The sequence below is a fragment of the Poecilia mexicana genome, unplaced genomic scaffold, assembly GCF_051168715.1.
Source record: "Poecilia mexicana isolate PSO_F unplaced genomic scaffold, ASM5116871v1 scaffold_17, whole genome shotgun sequence".
Classification (NCBI taxonomy): Eukaryota; Metazoa; Chordata; class Actinopteri; order Cyprinodontiformes; family Poeciliidae; genus Poecilia; species Poecilia mexicana.
In genome coordinates this window covers 23,013,930-23,034,855 of record NW_028263386.1, presented here as the reverse complement: position 1 = coordinate 23,034,855, position 20,926 = coordinate 23,013,930, and the positions used below count along the sequence as shown (strand labels likewise).

The 20,926-nt window shown below is 40.1% G+C and overlaps 4 protein-coding genes across 4 annotated transcripts; 2 read left to right on the top strand and 2 right to left on the bottom strand.

Annotated features, from left to right (window-relative positions):
• Nucleotides 1-4: 4 nt before the first annotated feature.
• On the bottom strand, nt 5-3,975 carry selenop2 (selenoprotein P2). Its single transcript, XM_014997308.2, has 5 exons — nt 3,873-3,975; nt 2,748-2,996; nt 2,048-2,260; nt 1,836-1,944; nt 5-875 (listed from the first exon to the last, which is right to left on the bottom strand). Exons 2-5 carry the CDS (start codon nt 2,972-2,974, stop codon nt 666-668), a joined length of 759 nt encoding a protein of 252 aa, XP_014852794.2. The 5' UTR covers nt 2,975-2,996; nt 3,873-3,975; the 3' UTR covers nt 5-665.
• A 1,031-nt stretch (nt 3,976-5,006) lies between these two features.
• On the bottom strand, nt 5,007-9,296 carry LOC106923908 (THAP domain-containing protein 1). The gene is made up of 4 exons (XM_014997306.2): nt 8,775-9,296; nt 8,429-8,588; nt 7,166-7,341; nt 5,007-7,076 (listed from the first exon to the last, which is right to left on the bottom strand). The coding sequence occupies exons 1-4, from the start codon at nt 8,922-8,924 to the stop codon at nt 6,693-6,695; spliced, it is 870 nt and encodes a 289-aa protein (XP_014852792.1). The 5' UTR covers nt 8,925-9,296; the 3' UTR covers nt 5,007-6,692.
• Nucleotides 9,297-9,433: 137 nt separating this feature from the next.
• Nucleotides 9,434-14,113, top strand: toe1 (target of EGR1, exonuclease). Its single transcript, XM_014997302.2, has 8 exons — nt 9,434-9,771; nt 9,843-9,883; nt 9,989-10,085; nt 10,604-10,762; nt 10,898-11,011; nt 11,821-11,969; nt 12,096-12,258; nt 12,950-14,113. Exons 1-8 carry the CDS (start codon nt 9,658-9,660, stop codon nt 13,631-13,633), a joined length of 1,521 nt encoding a protein of 506 aa, XP_014852788.1. The 5' UTR covers nt 9,434-9,657; the 3' UTR covers nt 13,634-14,113.
• Nucleotides 14,114-14,308: 195 nt separating this feature from the next.
• On the top strand, nt 14,309-18,598 carry tmem53 (transmembrane protein 53). The gene is made up of 3 exons (XM_014997307.2): nt 14,309-14,568; nt 14,735-14,838; nt 16,304-18,598. The coding sequence occupies exons 1-3, from the start codon at nt 14,514-14,516 to the stop codon at nt 17,003-17,005; spliced, it is 861 nt and encodes a 286-aa protein (XP_014852793.1). The 5' UTR covers nt 14,309-14,513; the 3' UTR covers nt 17,006-18,598.
• Nucleotides 18,599-20,926: the final 2,328 nt, after the last annotated feature.

Here is a 20,926-nt window from a genome sequence, read left to right as displayed (position 1 = left end):
GCAATTGGATTCTGAGTTTTTATTTTATTAATTACACAGAAATACGTTATTACAGAGAATTTTCTAAGTTATTGCAGCTCATGTTATGAAGCAACAGTTTCTAATTACTCAATTTACCGTGTAGTTCCGCCTTAATCTGGAGAAATACAAAACAAGTTTAATTTATAATGAGAAATTGTAAGAAATTTCACAATAAACAGCATCTAAAATAAGTCAATAAGTTGTGTGTACAAGATGTAATTCCTGTTCTCTGAACATCGTAATCCTCACATCTTGTGAAGCAGAAAGCAAATCGGGACGAATCGGCTTTAAAAAGATAATCTGAGTGAGACCAGCTGGGCGGCGGCGGCGCACCTCGTTGTTTGCTTCTGTCTGGAGACGGTAGCGGTCAGAGTCCCTCCTTTCTGTCCCCCTGGTCATCCATCCACAGCCGCCTGCAGGCAGGCTTTAGACTCTGGACTTCATTAATGGGAGAACTCGGAGAAACCTGACTACTCTTTTCCAAAAACAGAAACACCAAGCTGCACTTTTTAAAGCAGGTTCGACACGTTGTATATAGTGAAGCGGGATGTATAAACGTTTCAGAAAAATAAAAGAAAAACGGGCTTCAATTCTAAAAAACAACCTGAAGACCTATAAACACTGATTTACTTGTGGTGGGGGTGCTAATGGGCATGGTGCGGATGATACGGAGCTGGGAATATTGCGGACCTATCCTGGTCCTGGGACTTATCTCGAGGAGCGGGCTGATGATGGGAGAAGCTGAAATGATGGTGATAGTGGTGGGGGATCGTTTGAGTCTCCTCGGTGGGGTCGGCCCCTTCGTCAGGTGTCTGGATGGTCCCCTGAATCGACGGAGTCCTCGTGGAAATGGCCTGCGAAAGATAAACGAGTTGGTTTCATCGTGTTGCTAATTGGCGTCTTTAAATTTCTAATACAGACAACGAATGGACAACAAATAAACGGATAAATAGATTTAAGGCAAAGTGACGCCAACATCAGGTCGACAATCTGCTTACGACCTAAGTGATGATTGCCTCCATTTGATGTCTGGCAAACAAAAAAACAAAAACAACTACTAAAAAACATTTAAGATTAGACAGAGGCCTTGTTAAAGAGCGTTATGATAAATAATTCATATATTCAATACAACGTCTGAAAACTACTCCGGCCCATTGTACTTACTCAGATGCAACATTTTACAACCTAAAATGTGAAACATCTTTTCCTTTGTGTTTCTGGTCATAGACCATGAGAAAGTAGTGGATAATTGTGAAATGAAGAAAAAATAAGTTTAAAAAAAAAAAGAAAAGTAAATATAATGTATAAAAATCCTCAAAAATCTGCTGTGCATTTGTATTAAGTCTCTACATTTGATTGGAACAACAAGTGGAATTATTCCAACCAGCTTTCCACGTCCAGAGTCTGATTTTTTTTTTTTTTCAAATTACCTCAATATCACCTAGATGAGAAAAACATATGCTGATAGAAAATATTTTTTTTTACAGTGGTATCAGAATGAAGTGGGAAAAGCACAAAAGAACTCTACGCTCTTTGGGTTTGTCTTTGCAAAATAAAAGAAGTGAAACTGTGACACTTTATGTTGGTCTATCACACCAAACTCCAACAAAACAGATTGAAATTTGATGTAATGTAGATGACTTTTTTTTTTTTTTTTTTTTTTACCTCTACTACAATAGTGCTTAAATAAAAAACTGTACTTCATAAAGAACCATCCCGATCAATCAAGTGTGACAACTTGAACATCTGAGCCGTTCTTTTTCCCGCCCGTTTGCGTTCGTGCATGCGCCTCCCCCTCCAGCCGGGTCACTCACAGAGCAGTTACAGATGTCTCCCAGGTAGGTGGCTCTGATCGCGGCCTCCACGTACGGGTTTTGCAGGGAACTGTACGGCAGCACGACCTGGAAGGTGAGGAGGCCACACCTGAAGACGGGGAGGAGAAGAAAAACGGCATTCTTGGAGCGACTTCCCATTCAGCTCTCTGATCGGCGACGGAGGCGTGGCGGCCGGGTCCGCGTCTTCTTACCTGTCGTAGATCAGGAAGTCGTCTTTGTCGCCGTCCAGCACCTCCCACACGTCGGTCTGATTAGCCGTCTGCTGATACACTGGGACACCAGTGGGAGCTCTTTTCTTCAGCTCCCAGTACAGGGCTCTGGATGCGGCATCTTGCTCATTGACGATCACGAAGGACACGTCGGTTATGTTGCTGCGCCTCAGTTTGGTGCGCAGGCGTCCGATGCTGCAGATATTCAGACGAGTGAAGAATTAGAGCTGAGATTGTGTAATTTTAACTATTTAAACTGGGGGTGCACGATATATCGCACTAACATCGGTATCGGCCGACATTCGTCATTTTGTATATTTCAAGAAATGAAAGGTCTGATAGTGCCACTTGGTGCCACTGTATCAACTTATTTTAATAAAAAAGAACGTGGAAAAAAGTCTACTAATATACTGAGATGCAACCCTGTCAATATACGAGTGCCTATTTACCTCTGCATCACATCATATTTATTCCTGCTTCATAAACAGAGTCAAATTAAAAGTTGGAATTTTCTAAGAATGTGAGAAACAAATAAAAAACCCAGACATACTTATTCTAATCGTTATGAAATATCCTTTCACCATCAGTTTTAATCAAAGAAGTGATCTGCGTCAAACTCTAGCAAAATATACAGAATTCATCTTAAAGTTTGATTCGGACATTTGTTACTTTTCTCACTCACCGGGACGCCTGAACGAGACAGAAGTGTCAGCTGGCCTTCAGCAGAGCCACCACCACCACATTTCCCAGCCGTTCCTGCGCCGGCGAGCGGCCCTTTATCTCCCAGCTCGGGGCGGGTTTGCAGATCCTGGAGGCATTTTTGTCGCCCTCCACCAAGAGAGTAGAGTGGGCGGCCCACAGCGCACCCAGCAGGGCTGCGCTCTGATACAGCACCAGCAGGGAGCGCATCGTCACCCTCTGTCTGCCTAAACTAGATACCCACAAAAAGACATCTATGAAATAATTTGGATAGTGCAAAAAAAAAAAAAAAAGAAGCGGTCTCTTCTTCTCTCACGTCAGAATGCTACACATATGGCGGCTAGTGATGACTAGATTTTACAGGAAGGACGTGTTTTTTTTTTTTAATGGTTTTCTAGTAGAAAAATTGTATGTGAGCGATTTGTTACAATCTGTGTTAGTCTGACGGACGATGAACTACAGAACAAACTGAGTGTGGAAATGGGGCAATCATGGCCCGTCATTTAATTAATAAAAAAAACAATTAAAATAAAAACGCCCAGTCTGGTCTCACAGAAATGAAATAATAAAAACCTCTTTGTTTCTGTCCACTTGAGTGAAGATAATTGCAAAAATGAGAGCCAGTTTTCCCGAGTACACGGACAAAAGGATAAGGAATTTCAGAGCAACATGTTGACAGGGAAACACTGAGCTACAGGGACAGAGGGATGCTAAGGCGGGGATGCTTACAGCCTTAAAGTTTACCGTCTTTATGGCCACGTTTTCGCACATGACAGCATTTACTCCAGCAATTACCCAATACTTTTATTTATTTATTAAAGTATATCCAAGTTTCTATTCGCTTTTTAATTTTTAAGTAGTAAAAGTGCTCACAGTCATGGCTCCACGTCGAAAAATTGAATTAACAGCAGCAGACGGAGTGAAACTACTAGCTTAATGATTTGGGGTCATACAAAAATCAATAAAAAAAAAAGGAGGTAGTTTTGACCTTTCTATGGTTTAAATTTATGTAAAACAGCAAACAAACAAGATAAAGCTTGAAACTAAAACATGTATATCTTATTTTTACTTCACAAGAACAGTTTTAGGAGCAAAGGGAAAGTCTTACCTCTGTCCGCCGTGTTTGCTGCAACTCCAACTGGCACACGGCAAACCTCTGACGTTTAAAAGCTCGGCCTTTCACTCAACACTTCCCCCAATTTAAACAAAGACACTGTCTGTGCCAAAGGATTTGACACTCAAAGTGTGCACAGATAAGGTCATATTGTGAAGAAGTACTCAGCATTTGTTAGCTGTGACTTTGCTGGAACTTAGACTTTTTTTATTTTTATTATCATTATTATTATTATTATTATTATTATTATTTCCTGCTTATTTTTTAAAAACAAGATTCTTCTTTATATTTGAGAGCGATGAAGTGAAATTGTCTGCAGTAGTAACAGATCACGCATCACTTACTGGTAAACATATACAAGACTTAATATGTCTGCAAACTTAGACAAAAGTCTTAAACTTAAGCATTATGTTTTGGTTTGGGTGACAGAATAGATACACCCATAACTGAATGTATTTATTTTCAGCTTCCTTTTGAACTTTTGTGTTGTCTTTTCACTCCACAGTTTAAATGCCAAAATCACTCAAGTAAGCACAAATGCCAGCCATCAGTTAGGATAGCAGGGGTCACCAACTCCAGTCCTCCAGTCCTACCATCCTGTAACTTTTAGATGGTCTCTGCTCAAACACACCTGGATCAAATAAACTGCTCGTTTCCAGCCTATTGCAGAGAGGAATGAATGCTGGTGAGGGAATTCAGACATTTTGGAGCAGAGGTGAATCTAAAAGTTGCAGGATGGTAGCCCTGGAGGACTGGAGTTGGTGACCCCTGGGATAGTGTAACCTGTGAATTTCTGTTACATTAGTCTTGTCAAACTTGTTATTAAAACACACTGCTTTACTAACAAACCTGCAGAACAAATATCTAATCTTGCACGTGAAGGATTTGCTCAAAGTCCATATTGACTAAACCCAAGTGCGTCAATTAAGGGCTGTTAGACAGCTGACTAAAGTTTAGGTTCCTGTATAAAAGAATATAATGTAATGTTTACTTAAAACATGACAAGGACTAAGCTTTAAGAATATCTGCAAATACTATGCTGTTTGAAATTTGTATTTTCATTTACCTTTCACGTGCTGATTGTCGTATGACTGTAGGAACAGTAAAAACACTTTAAAATGTTCAAAATGTTGATATACATTAACTTTAATTTCAATTCATTCCAAATATCTAAACCAAGGGGTGCCCAAGTCCAGTCCTTGAGAGTTGCCGTCTAATGTTTATGCTGCGTTCCAGTTGTACTCGGAGATGGGAAATGCTGACTTCCCAGTCGAAAATAAAAAATCAACTGGAGCCCTCGCCGCAGTTCGCCCAAAATGGCTATGCGTTTTAAAATAGCCGCTCCTCGCATCAACGGTAGTAAGATGTGATGGAGACATATTTATTTTTTATAAAAGTCTCAAGTGGGTCTAACGTCAATGTTACACGTAGCGCATGTAAATCTAATCTGAACAAATAAAAGTACTGTTTGCTTATGGAAAGCAGCTTAAAATTATGTTTGTAATGCTAACAATTTCTAAGGGCGTCGCTAGGTTGAAATTTTCTTTTCTTTTTAAAAAAAAAAAAAAAGAAAAGAAAAAGAAAAACTAGAACGCCGTTATCTTGGGTTGGGTATCAAAAACCAGATACGAGTTCCAGTTTCTGAGGCAAATGGAACGCAACATTAAATGCGTTCCTACTCCGACACACCTGAATCAAATGAACTGCTCGCTACCAGGCCTCCGTAGAGCTGAATGACAGGTCCACACTCCATTCCAGTAGATGGCGGTAATGCACATCTAAACGTTGAATTAAAAAAAAAAAAGGAAGAATGGCCGCTAATGAGGGAACTAAGCTGTTTTATTGGACTTGACTTCGGCACCCCTGATCCAAACAACAACGAAAAAAGAGAAAATAAAATAAAGAAATAATAACAAAAAAAAGGCAACAAAGTATCCAGAATCTGTTGATTTAGTGTACATATTTGAAAAGGATTGGGATGAGGTGAACACTGTTAATCCCAATCTGTTCTCTATAAATCAAGAATAATTCTATCATGAAATGTTAAACATAAAATCTGATTAATCAAGATAAAGCTAAGTGACAGAAACCAACCAATGTCTACATTCTACACAGCATTTTAAGTATGTAAAGAGAGATCAGATGGATATATTAAATTTACTGACAGTAAACTGCATTAGGAAAAACTGGAGGATATTTCGATTTGTTAAACTGGATAAAACAAATCCAGTTTTTTTTTTAAGAGTATAATCGACAAGTTCTCTAGAGAACTACAGTTGCTAAAATCCACAAAATATGCTGAAATATGCTGAGTAGATCACCAAACTTTCTTTAAAGGTTGCTTCATTCATCTCACTTGTTCCTAATAAAAAGGTTCTTAACCAAAATGTGCAGCATTTATCTGTTCGCATTACACTTAATTTTTTTCAATGTATAGAACAAGGCCAGTGAAAGACTCAGCTGTGTCACAATTGACATTAAAAACAAGCAGCGATTTCACAAAAGCTATGTGCAAAGAGGTTTTTTTTAACAAACGTCACTCATTTACATGACGCATATGAATGAGCTACATTGTGCACATGCTCCTCACACATTCAGGCTACCATAACATGCCAGCATCACAGCAGGAATCAGCAGAACAGGAATCTGGCTACATGTAAGCCGGTGCATCAAACATCACCTGAGTGGATATAAAATGTGGATACAGCCAGGTGACCTGAAGGCCAGTGCCGCAAAACTTTTCTAAATCACAGACAGTGTAATGTCTCAACTTGTCCCGCTACAACAGTTCAGAATCAGTCTAAGTAACTGGGATCAGGATAAAACTCCCATCAGTTCTTCCTCGTCATTGTCCCCGACCCCTTCTGTAGGGCTGTCGCATGTGGCCATAAGCCCCAGGCCGAGCTCTGCCAGCTCCTCGCAGCTCATGTCGGTCGTCACCATGATCTTCGTCTCCAGACGGTTGCACAGAGTCCTGTACGAGGGCAGAGGGTAGCCGATCTCCCTCAGGTACTCGTAGCCTTTGGTGCCGACGGCACAGCGGATCTTTCTGGCTTTCAGGATCGTCTCCGGCGACCAGACGGCACGCCGCGAGCGCTTCGTGAGGGACAGCGCTCTGATCTGGTCCTCGTACAGAAAGTTCTGGAGTCCCTTCTCGATGCGGTCGAGCCGATACAGACGCTTCTTCATCTCTTCTGCCTGGACAAGAAGAAAAGGGCTCACTGGATTTATTCAGTCCTTCAACAACTCAATTCTGATTTTAGTCTTCAAATAAGATGTCTTCCTACCTCTCTTTGTAGTCTTGCGGTGTGCTGCATCTCCTGCTCCAGTTTTTTCTTAAGGAGCTGACACTGCATGCAGGGGTTGTGGTCTTCAGATGTTCTTTCTCCGTCCTCCTCTTCAAGGCCAGTCAAAGGATTGCGCCTGGCATAGCCATGATCACCAAAATTTAGATCCTTTTCCACTAGAATCACAAGAAAACGTCCAAGTAGAAGAGCAGTGCCGTGATCTAACACATTTGAAACGCAATTGACCAGGTAGTGGTAGCCGAATGTCTTCTTAAGCAACTTAAAAAGCTTCTCCTTTAAGGCATATTCATGAGGTTTTTGGTGTATTTTTGTGCCTCACTATGAAAAGAGCAATAAAAATTTAACCACAACAGAACACTGGGGACACATCTCTTTTCTAATTATTTCAAAATAGGTCATGTGTCATTTGGTACACGAAGTTGTACAAAACCTGTGCTAAAATTATTTTTGGGTGCCTCAAGTTTCTGAACATAAAACTTACCAATTATTAAAAGTACAGTAAGTTCATCAGATTTTTAATCTCATTATACCAAAGCACACGATTACAGTTAGTGTCAGTGGAGTTTGAAACACTCCACATTAGGACAAAAACAAAAGTTGTTTTTTTCCTGACCTACTTCCAAACAACTATTTGGCATGTAGAGGCAAAGTCTAATGGTTACTATGGAGACCCCACCCCCAGAATTGGCAAAGTTATCCAACAGTGAACTTTGGAGTTTATTTCTACCACCGTGACCATTCTGATCCCTGTGTTGTGAGAGGATTTACTATATTATTACTATTATTATAGAACTACCCCACAGAATTTACATTAAATCATTTAAAGTATGATCTTAGTCAAAGGTCACAAACAATCTCAGGCTCCAATATCTCATCATGCTCCTTCACGTTGCTAACCCATCCTCTGAAATGACCTCACAGAAACCCGCTACTGCTAACATTTGTTTTACTACATTGACAATATGCTTTGCATTTTGCTTACCGTTGAGCATTTTTTTGTAAGTGACCTTAAGTGTCCTGGAGGATCTCTGTAAATAATAAAATGTATTTTTATAATAATGGATCTATTGTCAGCCTAGTGGTCAAGAAAAGAAAAATCAGCTTGAATTAAAGAATTCTGAAGGTATGATAATTTTGAAGGAATCCTTATGATTGCCAGATCTAAAGATTGTGAGCGTTTTTTTTTTCTGCTATATTATTCCATTTTCCAAGACAGGGACAATAATTCATTTAGAAAAGTACCTGCTTCAGATTTTAGTGGCAGCAGGATATATGGAGAGGTGACTGCAGGGAAAGGAGGGTCTCCCACATTGAACAGAGTGGGAATAGCATTGGGCTTCAGCTTTTTTCCACCAGCTGGAGATCTGGCTATTTCTTCAAACTGGCTCTCCTCAAAGTGGTCCTTGCGAAAAGACATATCAATAACAGTGTAAACATGCAAGTTATCAATGGTGGTGATCTAGTTAAATACGACAACGAAGTGCAATAAAAGCACTGAATGATAACAAATAAGCAGGGCTATCTACTAAATGTGCAAAGACATTGTCCTGAATGTGTAATTTTAGAGGGACACAGAAAACTATTTTACCTGACAGAGTCTGGAGTGAGGAGTGGGCTCAAAGTCACGCCGGCAGTTCACAACCCATTTCTTCTTTCGCACAGGATCTTTGGGAAATCTGAACAGCTGCTTCCCTATGCTAGTTGAATTGGAGCAGTTTGGAGCGGAGCAGCCTCCCATTACACAAAGGGAAAAATAAACCAACCAACAACAAAACAAAACTTAGCAAAGAAATGACTTGGCTCAGCTGGGGTTTCTTTAAACCATGACTTTTGGCTGACAACTTTCACAACGTAAAAAGAAGGCAAAGCAAATGTTAAGTCGTTGTAAGTTTACTGTTACCCGACAATATGTTAGCATAAAAATACCCTATTACAGTATAAAAACACTTTAACTGGGATAAAATATTAAGGAGTTTGTTTGAGCCAAAATGGCGCGCGGCCCTTCGATGTTTGAGTCCAGTGACGTAATTTTCAAGTTTGTCAACAAAAGTGCCTGACTGAAAAAAAAAATATGACTATAAAAAATCAACAAATAAAATGTGATTTTACATAACAAAAATAAGACTCTTTTTACATATACATTTTACTCTAATATTACAGGCATTTTACTTAAAATCTGGTATTTTTACCTTCATTTCCAGTCATGCGAAATATCAACCACCAACAACTGAGAAGCACGCTGAAATGTTTACGGCGAGGTTCATTGATGCTACCCTCTGTACTCGGAAAAATGAAGCTAATGAACGTTATCTGAAACCTTATAACGGAGACGTTAAATTAGTAATTAGGTATATATAACATTTGTAATAGCTAAGAACGATTTATTAGGTAGTTTCTTGTGTTAATGGAACTTCCATGTAGCAGTTGTTAAGTTTAAGGGAAACGTTTTAGATACAAAGTTCAAAGCAAACATGTCATCTTCGATAGTAGTTCCTGTAATTGATGTCCATAGCAACAATTTCAAAGAGCTATGGCCAGCCATGGTGGTTGCAATTAAAACATCATCCTTCATTGCGCTTGACACGGTAAGTGCTGCTCTGATCTCGCGTGTGTGTGTGGCTCAGTTGGAAGAAAAACTGCCTCTGTTTTGTTGCAGGAGCTGAGTGGTCTGGGAAACAGAAAGTCCCTGTTGGCTGAGTGAGTGTACTTTTTTAATTTGATCATCATAAAATAATAACAATCCCCTCAGATGTTAGTTTGTGATCAGAGTTGTTTCTCTGAGTCCTTTCTTATATGTTACAGATCAATAGAGGACAGATACAAAGCAATATGGCACGCTGCTCGATCTCGCTCCATTCTTTCTTTGGGAATTGCGTGCTACAAGAAGCTGGACCAAAAGGTATCACTTGTACCGGATATTATATATTACCAAGTAAATGCTTAAACTATGAACTATGTGTGTGCATTTCTTTTCCTGTTTTGTGATGCTAAAAAACAAACAGACGACAGGAAGTACTGGATAATTGTGAACTGAAAGACAAATGCCACAAGTTTTTTTTACAACTTACAATCTAATAATAGGTCAGACATGCAATTGGTCATTGATTGGAATTTTATCCAGGATTCCAGACTCTATCCCCACTGAGGGATACCAAAGGATGTTTCTATGTCCTGCATTTAGGGGCATCAGAATAAAGGGGGCTTATTACAAATGCAGGCCTCACTTTTAGAGATTTTATCTGGAAAAGAAAAATCCGCTTCTCACTTTTATACACATTTTTGTCCATCAGTCACACAAATCCAAATAAATTTAATTACTGTTTGTGGTTGCATAGATACAAGACATGCAAAAAGGTCAGGCGTAAGATTAATTTAGCAAGGACGTTCGTTGACGTAAGAAGCGTTTTTCTCCGTCAGCCTCCAGACTCCTACCTGGTCCAGGTGTATAACCTCACCCTGCTGTGTTCAGAGGAGTACATCATAGAGCCGCAGTCGGTCCAGTTTCTGGTGCAGCATGGGTTTGACTTTAACAAGCAGTATGGCTGTGGGATCCCTTACTGCAAGGGCAACAATAAGGTGAGGACGCCTTGGTGTCTGTGTCGATGCTCCATCCGAACCGAACGGCCAGTTGGCTCTCCTCGGCTCCTCCTGCGATTACTTTGACTCCATTTTCCCTGAATTGTTCTGTTGCACGTTTTCATGTCTTGCAAGGGAGGTTCAGACGACCGTGGGGTCCACATCCGAACTTTGTTCACTGAGCTGCTGCGAGCCAGGAAGGCCCTGGTGCTACACAACGGGCTCATTGACATTGCCTTCCTCTACCAGGTACAGAGAGCGCTGTTTTGTCTCGTTTAAGCTCCAGAACCATGAGGCGGCGTATGGGGAAAAAAATGAGTCGAGATTAATTGGTTATTGAAATAATTGCCAAATAATTTAGTAATCAAATTATCATTGACTGGAGTGTACGAACTCAAAAAATGGCAGTTTACTGAAAGAACAACACATTCAGCGCAGGAGTCAAGCCACAACTGTACAAAAAATATACACATTTTGCATTTTAGATGACAAATCTGCTTTGTTTGTTAATATTTTGTACCCAGAACTCCTCAAGTAATCGTAGTTTTAGTTTCACCTGGTTCAAATTCAGTAAAATTCTCCTATTCAGCACCTTCTGTTGTCCAATTATTAATTGGTCAATTAAAAAAAAAACAGTCAAAAGATTAGCAATAGCTGATGTGAAGTGAAGCAGATGAGGTTATTTCATTATTTATGTAGCTGCAGATACATTCTTTGCTACATTATTGCATATTAGGCAACACAATTTTATTTTCTTAATTTTCAGAAAATATGATTTTATTTGCATTTTTTAACATCTTTTTAATATTGTATAAAATAAGCCATTGTTGGTAAATGAATAATCAGCAGAATGTGCCTTTTTTGTTTTTTTGTACCCACTTACTTGATTAATTGTCAGAATAATTAATTGCTAAAATAATTGGCTGCAGCTGCTGGGTTGTATCATCTCCAAATATTTTTGTCACTGTTAAAAGACAAACTGTTGGTTATAAATGTATTCCATATTAATGAGACTAATTGTTTTCTTTCTGGTGGGGGTTTTTTTTTTTTTTTGGAAGAGTTTTTATGCCCACCTCCCCGAGCGGCTAACCACCTTCACAGCTGACCTGTCTGAGATGTTTCCCGCTGGGATTTACGACACCAAATACGTGACTGAATTTGAGCTCCGGCTGACCGCCTCGTACCTGGAATACGCCTACAAGAAATGGTAAGCATACCAGGAGGGTTCGCGGTAACATGGCGGTCCTTTCATCGGCGACACTGTCTGCTTTTAAAGACGTACGGTAAAACAGTAGACCTGAGTGTTTGTTTTTCTTTTTCCACATATCGCCAGTAAGCTGGAAAACAGCCGCAGTGTCACTTCTGGCTCAGCTGGACCTCACGTCCACCTAGAATTTTGCCAGTACGCGGGCGACTTGTCCACCTACATAGACTACAGAGAATGTCCGGCCGTTACATCCACAGAGGGACAGACGGATGTCTGCCAGCGCTTTTCAGTAAGTTTCACTGAATTTCTGCAACCTTTTAAGTTGGAAGAATGTTCCAGTTTTACAAAAAATGTAGTAATCAATTATTTTTATTTTATTTTTTTACATTTTATTGCTAAATTTTGTGTTTTATATTGAGGTTTTATATGATACTAGACGAAAAACATAATGTGTACCTGTGAAATGGAAGGAAGACGATATGTTTTTTTATTGTACAAATCCAAAAAGTGTGGCATGCATTTGCATTCACATACAAAACACTGCCTGTGTTAAAACCCCCCCAAAAAACAAGCAAGACCAGAAACTTGATGTTAAGACAAGATCCACCCATTCTTACTGAGTTTAAACCATTTCATAAGGGGTAATATTTTCACTAAAGTTTGCTAAACTGGAAAGAGATACTGTGAATCCCAGTAACAGAATGGAAATTGTGGTTGTAACGTAAAGTGTGTAAAGGTTCAGGAGTGTATATACTTTTCCAAGTACAATAAAGTATTTGTTGTTTTCTACTTATTTTATTCAATAATGTTTTTGAAACATATTAGGGTTTTGCATCAGATTTTATTTAGTAAAACAAGCTTTCAGTTCCTACTAATGCAGATGTTGCATGACTTAATCTAAGTGTACATCTTCTACCTTTTAATTAAATGAAACAAACCCAACACGCCACAGTCTTTGTTGTTTTTGCTTTTGTTTTCAGGCTTTTGGCTGGTGTCCAAACGGCACCAAGTGCCCGTTGTCCCATGACACAGACCTGATCATCCTGCAGGACGAGAAATGCAAAAACGACAAAAGGAAAAGGCGGAAGAGACTGAGAGATAAAAAGGGAGCATCGGATACAGGCGAGGACTGCTCCGTCTCCGATGGCGCCCCAACGAATAAAATGGCAAACATGGAAGAGGACAAGGAAGAAGCAGCCGGTGACCAAAAGGAGGCGGACGAAAAATCATGCACCGATGGAAACTCTCACATGGACGACGGGCGGGACATGAAAAACGACGACGAAGAAGAAAACGGAGTCGGTGAAGACAAAACGAACCCCGGAGACTCTGCGGTGAGCGACGGAGAAGGTACCGGCATCCGTTCTACGGAGTCCAACGCCGAGGCGAGGAAGAAGGTGGACGCGGGAACGCACCGGGCGGGCTTTGACGCCTACATGACGGGATACATCTTCGCCTATGCGTGCGCGCTCATCAAGAAGGAGGCGGAGCCTGGGCCGGAAGGAGCCGACGCCCAGTCAGAGGAGTCCTGGCTCCCCGTCTGCATCAATAAGATCTATCTCAGCGGCAAGGCAGCTCCCCTCAATGTGGTCAAAAGCACCTTCGCCAAGTCATCCAAGGCCCACGTTCAGAAGATGGAGATGGTGTGGGGGCAGAAGATGTAGCTCAGTTTCTCTATAATTTTCAATCTGTCTTTTTATGTCACACAAGATGAGATTAATAATATTCTTTTTATCATTTTGGCAGCTGCTGGTTGGATTTGTGTGAAAATTTGAAGAACCATCTGAGACTGGCTGGTCCTAAAAGTCTTATTGAGCCCGGGTCAATCATTTAATAAATTCATGTTAATGAAGAACATGATAAATGACATCGTTTTGTTATCAAAATTTCCTTTAAGCAGTTACAATTTTTAAAATAGATCAAAAGGTTTGGATCAGCAGCCAGTGTTTTATTCTCCTCCTCTGTTAATCAAATTCAAAACATTGCCTTATTTATCAAATTAATTTTCTTAAATTCAAGCGCCAACCCATTTAATTATCTGACATGTTTCTGGAAATAAGTTGTTTTGTATCCATGGTTACCACAATGTAGATTTGTTACCTCTCATTTCTCTTGGTAATTAAAACCTTATGAACACTCTGAAATCTGTTATTGTGGTCTCAGTTTGTCCAAAAGAGTTATATAAATTGTCCAGAATAAAATAAAGAAAATATAAGGTGGCGTGTAATCTTACAAAGCAGTTTGTATCTATTTCAAAATGCAGAGCAGTGGATCTTCAGGTGCGTTTTCGACCGCCGTCCACCAGGGGGCGAGAAGCCAAAGACGTCGCTGCTCATGCTATAAAACAAGGAAGAAGAGGTTTCCTGTTGGTAGGAAGGGTTCTGTTGCAATACTGTCTGGTCAATGTTGTGAATGAACCTGTTTGTAGTGTCTTTATTTTTTTCTTTCACAAAGAAAATACCTAATTTTGTCAAGGTTAGCCTGCTTTCATTTGCTTATAACGTCTAAATGAGAGAAAGTTAGCCCGCTGGAGAGCTTTTAGAAATGGCTGCCGACGATATTGACTACAATATTGTATTTCCGGATGCGGGCACATTAGGTGAGTAATTGTAGTCATAGTTACAGATGCACAGTCCTCCTTGTATGTAACCCATACGGTAGCTCCGTCCAGCAGAGCCGCTGTGTGTGTGGTACCGTTACTGCTGGTGCAGCTCGCTTCTGCTTGTGTTAAAGCACTTTGTGTGTGTGTTTCGTACTGTTTTCAGAGAGACACTGGCAGGGGACAAAGGAGCCAGTTGTGATCCTGTTGGGCTGGGCTGGGTGCAAGGACAAACACCTCTCCAAATACAGCTCCATCTACAATGACAAGGTCAGGTCAACGAGATTAAAAAAGCCACTGCAGATTGTGGATTATTCCAGTCAAAATACTATAAGGAAGTGTAATTTTTTTCACTATCAATTGCACAATGACTGCAAAACAGCAACCGGATGATGGAAGATTGAGTTTCCACGGCAAATATAATAGTTACTTGCCAGTTAAAGTGTCAGTATGTAATTTGAATCCACACTGCAGAAGTTCACCTGGAAGCATTCTCTCTCTCTCTGACTGCAGAGCATTGAATTTTTATAACCTCTTTGTTTTGTTGACAAGATGGAGGCCATGCTGATGCTGCAGACTTAAAATTTTATCACAATATTTGGGCGTACTATTGTGTTAACAATTCAAGTGACGATAAACAACTGTTTATTACTTGTTTTTTAGGTAACTGTATGGCTGTAACTGCTTGACACAGCAAAAGCACCACAACCACAAATACGGCTCTTGAAAAACAAACGCATTTGTTACGGAATTTATAGCAACAACAACAAATCCAAATTCTCATCACATACGAAATTTATCATGATAAATAAACAATGCGATACTTCCTGGTACAGGCTGTACTGCAAGCACATGCATGACATAGCAAATTTCAAGTTATAAATGTTGAAACAGTTCTGCAAAAAAAAACAAAAAAAAAAAAAAACAAACTCAAATTAGAACTTGATAATTATTTAAGTAAAACACACCAAGCATATCATTTGGTGTTTCATAACCACATACCTGATAATCGGCCATTCCAGTCTTCTCTCGTCCTTTTCTCAGAGATCTTCCATGTGTCCAGGCATTGTTGGAATGAGTAATTCATAGAAACACATTTAAAGTAGAATTTGACAAGAAGGAGGAAAAAAAAAACACAATAAGTAGAATTTAGTCCATTAAAAAAACTGAGAAGCTACCTTCTGTGATGTCACCAGGGGCATATGTGTCACAATATGTTGTGGTACTATTGCAATAATGATACAAATGATGCCAAGTATATGTTACTTTTTTGTAGGTATCTATGAACGTTACTGCACTGCACAATTACAAATACTGCTGCTGAAAAACATGCACATTTGTAATGCATTTCTTTAGGACACTAACCACATAAAGAAGTGTGGTTTGTGTCACTGAAATGCACACAAGAATTTAATAAAATGTTCAAATTTGATACAATAAATCAAAATCATATCATAATAAGAAATTTATCACGATAAATGATGAATGATACAATAAATTCCCACCCGTATCGGGGAGGATAGAATTTAACTTTATCAAATAATTTTACAGCAAAATTCTAACACTTAATGGGAAATTGTCCAGAATATATTGATTAGTAGGTGACAAAATATATCCAGAGTTTGCTCGGTTTGTTTTTACTGAAATATCTAGTGACTTGTAGCTTCAAAACTGCTGCGACGTCACAGGAAATTGCCAACAGTCTGCTTTATTCCACTTTGGGTTTTCCCCTCAGGGATGCGTCACCATCCGCTACACCGCACCGCTGAAGACCGTCTTCATCTCTGAGACGTTCGGCTACAAGGAGCTGAGCAGCACCGCGCTCAAGCTGCTGGAGATCCTCTACGACTACGAGGTGGAGAACAGCCCCGTCTTCTTCCACGTCTTCAGCAACGGCGGCTTCATGCTCTACCGGTACATCGTGGAGCTGCTGCACAGCGACCAGCAGTTCAGCTCGCTGCGCGTGCTCGGGGCGGTGGTGGACAGCGCGCCCGGCAGCGGAAACGTCCAAGGCGCCCTGCGCGCGCTCACCGCCACCCTGGGGCCCCAGATAAGCCCCGCTTTAAAGTATGTCCTCCTGGCGCTGTTCGCGGTGAGCGTTTTCCTCCTGCGGATCGTGCTGTACCCGGTGACGAAGTTCATCCACAAGAACCACTACGACGCCGTGCGAGAGCGCCCGCCCGCCTGGCCCCACTTCCTGCTGTACTCCAGAGCAGACCAGGTGATCAGGCACAGGGACATCGAGCTTTTCGCCGAGGCCGTGACAAAGAAGGGCGTCCCCGTGCATAGCTGCGACTTCACCTCCAGTGCCCACGTCTGTCACTTCCGCGATTTTCCCGAGCAGTACACTCGCAAGTGTCGTGACTTCCTGGTGGCTTGCATGAAGGACTCTGAAGGACCCGAAGCGAAAAAGAGACAATACGTTCAGAGTCAGTGAAGGTTTGCTCTCTCCAGAGTTTGAAGATAATATCACTACCATGCCTTTTTTTTTTTTTTTACCTGCTGTGGTTGGAAAATTCCAAGAAATGTAAAGCTTTATTCTCATGACTTCTGCTACATTTAATTTTAATGTCCCAGGGCACTGCAAGCGTAAGTTCCATTTGTCTAAATTAGTTTATTTTTTTTAAATAAACTAATTCACACTAGTTGAAATATGCCAGTATGACATTCCCACGGTAGGATAACCTTTGAAATATCACAGCATTTACCCACACACACACAAAAACATGCATAACATTTTGTAATTGTTTTTGCTTAAAATGTTATAGAAAATGTATTTGTTATAGATTCAAAAAATGAAATTTATAACTGGGTTGGTGTATCGGATTTTATGATATTTGGTGCTATTTGTTGCGATGCTGATAAAAATTCAGACAAAAACTAAAGCTACAAGTCAGTCGCTGGTTTTGAAGACACTTCTGTTGCACACAGTTAATACTGTTCTAAATACAACACATTATAACGTAAGCCACTTTAGCTGTAGTAAGCATGCCAACTGTATGGCTAATCACCACGCGATAATTGTAGTCAAACATATTTTCAAATGCACATTTATGGATGCTTTACTGGAACCAACAGTGAAAGTTGGATTTTTCCCACTATTTCACAGGGGGATCTATTTCAGCCATTTGTTTCTGCTAGTTTGGATGACTGGCACAAAGTTAGTGAAAGGACTTCGGCCCCACCACACTTTTTTTCTTCCACTCGATTTTCCATTAGCTTGCTGGGATACAGCACAGTGTGAGCAGGCGGCTTCTTTAACAATGGCTTTTTGCGGCTTGACCCACTTTTGGATGGAGTCAGTAACCTAATCCTGTCAAGTCGTCACTCATAAATAGCATTTCAGTATTTTTCTCTCATTGGTCGTGAAATGTGAACATTTTCTGAAAGACTTAAGTTTTGGTTTATAAAAGCTGTGGAGAATTGTCATCAAAATGATCAGAAATAAGCACTTGAGACATATCCTTCTGTGTAAAAATGAATCTATATAATTAATGAGATTCATTTTCTTATTCAATGACTGAAAATCCCTTTCTAACGATAATTTAAATTACTGAGATGCACTTGTTCTGTTAAGTTTTGTACCACATAAACACACTTTTCTTTCAGATTAGTTGCCAGAAGCATCGAGATACACTGGAAAAAAAAACTAAAATCTTCTAGGCTAATTTATTGCTGTGAAATGTGATGCACTGTACATTAGTAGTTGCCAGTCAGTCTGACACAGATCTGACTGCCTGTTCTGTTTTGTCTATTTATGAAATGTAATTTATGATTTCTCACTAAAATAAGGGTGCTTTATAAAGAAGGTGTCGTGTATCTTAAGTGATTCATGTGATTTCGTCCTTTAGACTTGTCGCTGCCTTACAGGATTTGTGTCCAAATCAAGTGAATTCGACCTAATGTGCGATACAAACAAATTTAGTCCACGGACGAAGCCTAGTGACGATGAATGTATGTGTGAAGCACAACCGATATGTTCACTTTTTAACTGATGTGCCTTCAATAAACCAGAATGCTCACAGTGGAATGTCTCCTACCTTTTTTCATAATATTCTTATTTTATGTCTTCTGTAGTTCGCACCTATCAAATTGTGAATGTTTTGTTTACAGAAACTCTGAACATGAACAAAATATGCATTTAAAACCTACCTATCTATAAAATAAAACCTAGGTTATTGAGTCAGTTTAACAACATTGTAAAATCCGAACACATGATAAGTTTGAATTCATTCAAAGTAAAGCTACAGATCACATTCAGAGAAGGCTCTCCCGTTGTTTGAAGCTATCTGTCCCTTTGTATATGGCTCCCTCTGGTGGACGTGTCAAAATTTCTATTTTAAAATCCCTACAAGTGTTTCTTGTTTCGTCTCACTCTACCTGGCAATGTAAACTAAATGAGTCAGCTTTTTTTTTCATGTAAAAATATATCTGATCATGACGAGTTCATGGCAAGCTTTGTTTGTGTTCCAGACTTGTCTCTTTTCTTCTATTGCCGAACAGAAAGCGTATCACTTGAATCCAGCCACTTCACCCTGCTCTGCTTTCATGAGACACTGAGGACTGTTTGAGTTGTGTGTGTGTGTGTGTGTGTGTGTGTGTGTGTGTGTGTGTGTGTGTGTGTGTGTGTGTGTGTGTGTGTGTGTGTGTGTCTGAAACAACCCAGTGGCGATGGCTGCTGAATGTTTGTGTCTGTCAGATTTGACATTTGGAGGAGCAAGCAGGTTGGCATTTGCCTCCGCTCCAGGTCTGGTACTGGTACTTCATGTATCATGAGGAGCAGCTCGGAGGAGCGAAAGAAGAGAGAGGAAAGTTTACATATTGGCACAGACCGATGAACATCGCTTTCTGAACTGCACGTTGGAAGAGCTGCAGTCCTTTGGTGATGTATGTATGAGGCCTCAAATACCTTTCAGCACTAAGTCATCATAACTACACAAGAAGGTGTCATTTCTTATCCTAACGTTTAGCAATATAACACATTTTTTCAAGTGGTAGTGCATGGATATAAACCACAGTTCTCACTGTACGACGTCACACTGGGTGGAGGCGTAATGGATTGATTCGCAATGTTTTTCCAGCAGTTTGGGCTAAAATTGATATACGGTTTGATTTGGTTGATGAAGCCGGATGCAACCAGCAGGGGGAGTTTACCGCTAGCGCTAATCCCATAATGAGGAGCACCGGAGCTTCCTCTTCACGTGTCCGACTCATTTATTGAAATATTCCCCTTCTTCAGGTATGAGTTTATTCATAAACACACCTGTACGGCTGTAAGCCAGTTTCTTAACTGTTGGAAGGCTTGTGAGCATGTTTCTGACTATATTTACACACTCCATTGTTAGCTTTGTTGTTAGCTACCATACCGTTGTTCTATGCTTGGGGTCGTTGTTGTGTATGTCTGCAAGCTAACTCGGATAATAAGACACGCTGGAGCAGAAGGAACCTGTCTGAATCAGCTTCAGGGCTTTTACAAAGTCATGTAAAATTTCACCACTTTGGGAGTGAAATTAAACATGCACACACCAATTTGCGTATCCCACCAAAAAATAACCTTTAGATACGCCACAAATTTGCTCTCCAAAATACAAACGTTGTTAATGTAAATTACAGCTTAGAGGGAGCAGTTTTTAACTGCCAAATATAACAAATTTGACTGAAACTTATGCACATGTACCTTTCTTGAAACTACTTTTTTGTTTAGCTAATTGCAGTAAATAAATAAAAACAAAAAGATTTTGCATCCGTCATGGGGTTCGCCCACACCTTTTTCAGCACTCAAAGACGTAGATCCACCTGAAGAGGGCAGCATTGGCTCACAGTTTCCACAGTTCAGGTTCTAGGCGAGGCCTCAGCTTTCACATCAGGACGATTAAAGCCGTGTTCAGACATTATTTATGTCTCTTTAGGGACAGAAAAATGTGAAATCTACCTTTATGAACATTTGGACTGCTTTACAATATTAGAAAGTGCCAGTGCTTTACTGGTTGCCATCAAGACTTTTGCTATTATTATCCATCTTTCCTATCTTCAAGGTATTCCTATTGTGCAACCATTTTGACTTTACAAGGATTAAAGGCAAAAAAAGAGAAAAAAAACCTTGTCGCCGTTTCAAATTAAAACAAAGTATTTTTAGGTGCAGGCTGCAGGGAAGATGAGGGAGAACAAAGAATACATTGGTTTGTGCGGTCGAGATCGTCATACGCCTCCCTCTCCCCTTTAGAAACCCACTGAAAGAAGAAATTACACCATGGAAGTTAATGAAGTCTCACAAGTTGATGAGGGGAAAATTGTGGTGAAGAGGGGTCAGCGCTTTCTCTTTAGCCTTTCCCTCTTCTGCGGAAAATGGCTGCGGTCA

What these genes read in the sequence shown, in the direction of transcription:
- LOC106923908 (XM_014997306.2), bottom strand. Translation starts at nt 8,924, where the DNA reads ATGGGAGGCTGCTCCGCTCCAAACTGCTCCAATTCAACTAGCATAGGG. An exon ending in GCCACTAAAATCTGAAGCAG is followed by an intron (nt 7,342 to 8,428) that starts GTACTTTTCTAA and finishes TTGTGATTCTAG; the next exon opens with TGGAAAAGGATCTAAATTTT. An exon ending in CCGCAAGACTACAAAGAGAG is followed by an intron (nt 7,077 to 7,165) that starts GTAGGAAGACAT and finishes CTTCTTGTCCAG; the next exon opens with GCAGAAGAGATGAAGAAGCG.
- toe1 (XM_014997302.2), top strand. Translation starts at nt 9,658, where the DNA reads ATGTCATCTTCGATAGTAGTTCCTGTAATTGATGTCCATAGCAACAAT. An exon ending in ACAAGAAGCTGGACCAAAAG is followed by an intron (nt 10,086 to 10,603) that starts GTATCACTTGTA and finishes TTTCTCCGTCAG; the next exon opens with CCTCCAGACTCCTACCTGGT. An exon ending in ACTGCAAGGGCAACAATAAG is followed by an intron (nt 10,763 to 10,897) that starts GTGAGGACGCCT and finishes ATGTCTTGCAAG; the next exon opens with GGAGGTTCAGACGACCGTGG.
- tmem53 (XM_014997307.2), top strand. Translation starts at nt 14,514, where the DNA reads ATGGCTGCCGACGATATTGACTACAATATTGTATTTCCGGATGCGGGC. An exon ending in TCCGGATGCGGGCACATTAG is followed by an intron (nt 14,569 to 14,734) that starts GTGAGTAATTGT and finishes TACTGTTTTCAG; the next exon opens with AGAGACACTGGCAGGGGACA. An exon ending in GCTCCATCTACAATGACAAG is followed by an intron (nt 14,839 to 16,303) that starts GTCAGGTCAACG and finishes TTTTCCCCTCAG; the next exon opens with GGATGCGTCACCATCCGCTA.